This window comes from Charadrius vociferus, unplaced genomic scaffold, assembly GCF_000708025.1.
Source record: "Charadrius vociferus isolate BGI_N301 unplaced genomic scaffold, ASM70802v2 scaffold214, whole genome shotgun sequence".
Taxonomy (NCBI): domain Eukaryota; kingdom Metazoa; phylum Chordata; class Aves; order Charadriiformes; family Charadriidae; genus Charadrius; species Charadrius vociferus.
Genome location: NW_009647955.1, coordinates 1446881 through 1450878, shown reverse-complemented (window position 1 = coordinate 1450878; position 3998 = coordinate 1446881). Strand labels below are relative to the sequence as shown.

At 60.8% G+C, this 3998-nt stretch overlaps 2 protein-coding genes across 2 annotated transcripts in view; both read right to left on the bottom strand.

Annotated features, from left to right (window-relative positions):
• Positions 1–1102: 1102 nt before the first annotated feature.
• Positions 1103–2227, bottom strand: LOC104285022 (organic solute transporter subunit alpha-like). The gene is made up of 5 exons (XM_009883414.1): positions 2163–2227; positions 1919–2030; positions 1652–1798; positions 1360–1465; positions 1103–1239 (listed from the first exon to the last, which is right to left on the bottom strand). The coding sequence occupies exons 1-5, from the start codon at positions 2225–2227 to the stop codon at positions 1103–1105; spliced, it is 567 nt and encodes a 188-aa protein (XP_009881716.1).
• An 11-nt stretch (positions 2228–2238) lies between these two features.
• The window catches only part of LOC104285021 (organic solute transporter subunit alpha-like), a gene marked incomplete at its 3' end in the record, with an annotated part of 2215 nt that continues 455 nt past the window's right edge, over positions 2239–3998 (bottom strand). Inside the window, exons 3-9 of the mRNA XM_009883412.1 lie at positions 3698–3873; positions 3506–3579; positions 3266–3424; positions 3022–3133; positions 2755–2901; positions 2463–2568; positions 2239–2342 (exon numbers count right to left, since the gene is read on the bottom strand). Of these exons, the coding sequence (XP_009881714.1) occupies positions 2239–2342; positions 2463–2568; positions 2755–2901; positions 3022–3133; positions 3266–3424; positions 3506–3579; positions 3698–3873 (878 nt within the window). The remainder of the gene's footprint in view (positions 2343–2462; positions 2569–2754; positions 2902–3021; positions 3134–3265; positions 3425–3505; positions 3580–3697; positions 3874–3998) is intronic.

Below are 3998 nucleotides of genomic sequence, written 5' to 3'. Positions count from 1 at the left end.
TCAGGGGAAGCTTCGTCGGTGCCCAGCAGCCGGCTCTGGTCTTAGCCCTGGTGATCTGTTTGCTGCCCGTCTCCGGCCACGCTGCATCACCCAGTCCTGCCATCACCTCCAGCCCCACAGCAGCCACTGCTTCGAGTTGGCTCTTCCCGGTCAGTGTTCGCTCTGCTGGTATCTCTGTGTGGGCCTGTGGGCACACCCATGTGTCGTACTGGCTTGTTCTGGAGTTGGGTTTTTGGCTTTTAATGTTTAGCCAAATAAATGTAAAGTCATTTTACTCAATGTGTGCCAGACCCCTTCTGCCATCCTAGCACAGTCAGCTCCTGTCATGGTCTCCTCACCTGCCGTCTTAGCAGTGGTTTGAGCGAGAAGATGCTTCAGTTGGGGGGGAGAAGATAACCCAGAGGTTTCTGCAAGTCGTCATTGCTCATGATGTCTGTCCCCACCTATGTTATAGGTGTAGAGCAGATACTGCTACCATGGCCGATTGTGGGCAAGGCTAGTTAAGGCAGCATTGACTAATTGCCTGTGTTATGAAGGTGCTTCAAGGCTCCTTCCTCTGCCTGGCCCCAGGCTGGTGGGTGTGGATGCTCCCATTGTTCTGGTGTGGAGGACATGCCCTCCAGACGTACCCAGAGGTCTCAGGAGAAAACGCCGCTGCCCTGGCGTTGCCTTGGTCGTCAGACCCCAGCCAGCAGCACCCAGAGGTCAGTGTCACAGCTGGGTGTTGGGCACCCCGTGACAGCCCCATGCTGTGGCTGTGCTGGTCTGGGCTCCGTCTTCCTCCCCCTGTGTAGAGTCATCTCCCACCCAGCCTGGGCAGGAGGCGATCCAAGCCCAGTCATCAACACAAGACTCAGGTACAAATTTATCTTTATTCAGTGACAGACAAGAGTCCTCCATGCTGGAGGTGGCTTCACGGATCCCTTTGGCTTGTGGCCTTCAGGTTTCAGACCCTTTCACCCCATGCCAAAGTGTCCTTTCCCCTCTGCCTCCTCTGCTGCCGGCAGCTTCCCAGGGCCGGAGGAGGAGGAGATGGTTGCACAGGACAGACCAGCCCCCCAGCATCGCTCTGCCCCTTGGCACCCACTTTGCTCCCTCATGCTCACGCCTTGACCTCGGTGCCTGTGGGTGGAAAGCTGACGGGCTGGTAGCCCGGCTTGTCGTCCTGCTTGCGGTAGTACATACGGGTCACCACCGCCAAGATGAAGGTTTGGGGGATCAACAGCTGCATGTTCATCTCTGCAAGACAAGGGTCATTTGAAGCTGCCTTCATCAGCCGTGCCCGTTCCCCGTGCCCCGCTGTGCAATGGAGGGGCTCAGCCAGGAGCAGGTGATGCCACTTCCCCATCCCCAACTTACGTTGTGACCTGGCCTTGGAGGAGAAGGGTGGCGAGCAGGCGATGTTGCCGTTGTTGGCCAGGATGCTGAAGATGGCGGGCTGCAGTGCCGTCAGGAGGAGGAGGATCTGCAACCGCCAACACCCGAGGTGGTGGGTGTCATGCTGCTGCCAGGCTCCTGCCCTCCGCCTTCCCTGCTGTCCCGCAGCCCGACCTGGCTCTCGCCTGCAGCAGCTCCTGCCCCACCATCTCCTCCCCATTCATGCAGGAGGAGCCCTTCACCCCGGGAGGAGCCGTGCAGGACAGGGGCTCACCTGGAAGCAGGAGAACTTGGCTTTGATGTTCTGCTCGGTCAGGTGCAGCCGGGCCTGTCGGAAGAGGATGCCCAGGGCCCACAGCCCAAAGAGTGTGGAGACACCAACCAGCGTGTTGATCCAGAGGGCCACACTCTCTGCCGAGATCTGGTAGGGGGACACAGAGAAAACACACCTGGGCTGATAAAACTGCTGGGCAAAGTGAGGGCAGGTGGAGGCTCCCTGTCCGGGATGTCATCCTGCCCGTGCCCGTGCCCTGGCACTCACGTCAGCAGGGTTGTAGTTCCCATCAGTGAACAGGACCAGCCCCAGGAAGACGGCGAACACCCTGCAGAACGCGTACTGGAAAGTCCCCAGCATCATCAGTTGAAGCTTTCTCCTGGCACAGCGAGAGAGACCAGTAGCACCCTAAGGTCCCCAAGCCCCTGCCCAGGGACTTCTCTTCCATCCCAGCAGAAGCAGGGGATGAAAGCCCCCCTCAGGGGCAGGGGTTACCCCAGGTCTTCCTCACTTGCTCATGGTGATTCGGGGCAGGCAGGGACAGCAGCAGCAGCAGGGCCCGGTGCTGACCACCATGGGGGTGGAAAGCTGACGGGCTGGTAGCCCGGCTTGTCGTCCTGCTTGCGGTAGTACATACGGGTCACCACCGCCAAGATGAAGGTTTGGGGGATCAACAGCTGCATGTTCATCTCTGCAAGACAAGGGTCATTTGAAGCTGCCTTCATCAGCCGTGCCCGTTCCCCGTGCCCCGCTGTGCAATGGAGGGGCTCAGCCAGGAGCAGGTGATGCCACTTCCCCATCCCCAACTTACGTTGTGACCTGGCCTTGGAGGAGAAGGGTGGCGAGCAGGCGATGTTGCCGTTGTTGGCCAGGATGCTGAAGAGGGCGGGCTGCAGTGCCGTCAGGAGGAGGAGGATCTGCAACCGCCAACACCCGAGGTGGTGGGTGTCATGCTGCTGCCAGGCTCCTGCCCTCCGCCTTCCCTGCTGTCCCGCAGCCCGACCTGGCTCTCGCCTGCAGCAGCTCCTGCCCCACCATCTCCTCCCCATTCATGCAGGAGGAGCCCTTCACCCCGGGAGGAGCCGTGCAGGACAGGGGCTCACCTGGAAGCAGGAGAACTTGGCTTTGATGTTCTGCTCGGTCAGGTGCAGCCGGGCCTGTCGGAAGAGGATGCCCAGGGCCCACAGCCCAAAGAGTGTGGAGACACCGACCAGCGTGTTGATCCAGAGGGCCACACTCTCTGCCGAGATCTGGTAGGGGGACACAGAGAAAACACACCTGGGCTGATAAAACTGCTGGGCAAAGTGAGGGCAGGTGGAGGCTCCCTGTCCGGGATGTCATCCTGCCCGTGCCCGTGCCCTGGCACTCACGTCAGCAGGGTTGTAGTTCCCATCAGTGAACAGGACCAGCCCCAGGAAGACGGCGAACACCCTGCAGAACGCGTACTGGAAAGTCCCCAGCATCATCAGTTGAAGCTTTCTCCTGGCACAGCGAGAGAGACCAGTAGCACCCTAAGGTCCCCAAGCCCCTGCCCAGGGACTTCTCTTCCATCCCAGCAGAAGCAGGGGATGAAAGCCCTCCTCGGGGGCAGGGGTTACCCCAGGTCTTCCTCACTTGCTCATGGTGATTCGGGGCAGGCAGGGACAGCAGCAGCAGCAGGGCCCGGTGCTGACTACCATGGGTACACCCTTCAGGGTGCTGAGCACCGCCTCCTTCCCCCCGAAGCCCTCCACCATGACCAGCATCAGGAGGTAGAAGCAGATGGAGAAGTACCTGGGCAGGTGGAGGAGGAGGAAGTCAGGTCAGGCCCCATGGGCTCCCCAGTGCCCCTGCCCCGGGGTGGGTGATACTCACGCTGTGGTTGCCATCTCCACCACCATCATGGAGCGCGGGAACCACAGCCCGAAGCAGCTGACCACGGACACAACCTGGGGGAGACGCGAGCTTGGCACACTGCTGCTCCCCACCTTCTGTGGGCTGGTACCCCTTGGGCAGCCCTGGCCCCCTGAGGTGGTGCCCCACCACCACCCCCACACCTCAGCTCACCGTAGGGGCCGAGCTGCTCCAGCGAAGGGTCTTCATCTTGATGGGACAGCGGATCTTGCGGGTGAGATAGAAAGCCTCTTCCACGAAGATCGCAACCGACAGCAGCGTCATGATGGTGGCGAGGCCCATGATGATGAGTTGGGCCACATCCAGCTCTACCATGGAGGAGTGAGAAGCTGGCTCCATCCTGTCCTGTCCCCCCTGGGGCCACCATGTCAGGGAGCCGCCACCTGACCCACCACTCCGCAGGTTTGGGAAGACCCTTGCCACATCCTCGGGGTGGGAGGCTGAGACCCCAGAT

Coding starts and splice junctions, on each gene's coding strand:
- LOC104285022 (XM_009883414.1), bottom strand. CDS start 2,227: ATGGTGGTCAGCACCGGGCCCTGCTGCTGCTGCTGTCCCTGCCTGCCC. Junction 2,031..2,162: donor CCCCGAATCACCATGAGCAA/GTGAGGAAGACC, acceptor TCGCTGTGCCAG/GAGAAAGCTTCAACTGATGA. Junction 1,240..1,359: donor CTCCAAGGCCAGGTCACAAC/GTAAGTTGGGGA, acceptor CTTGTCTTGCAG/AGATGAACATGCAGCTGTTG.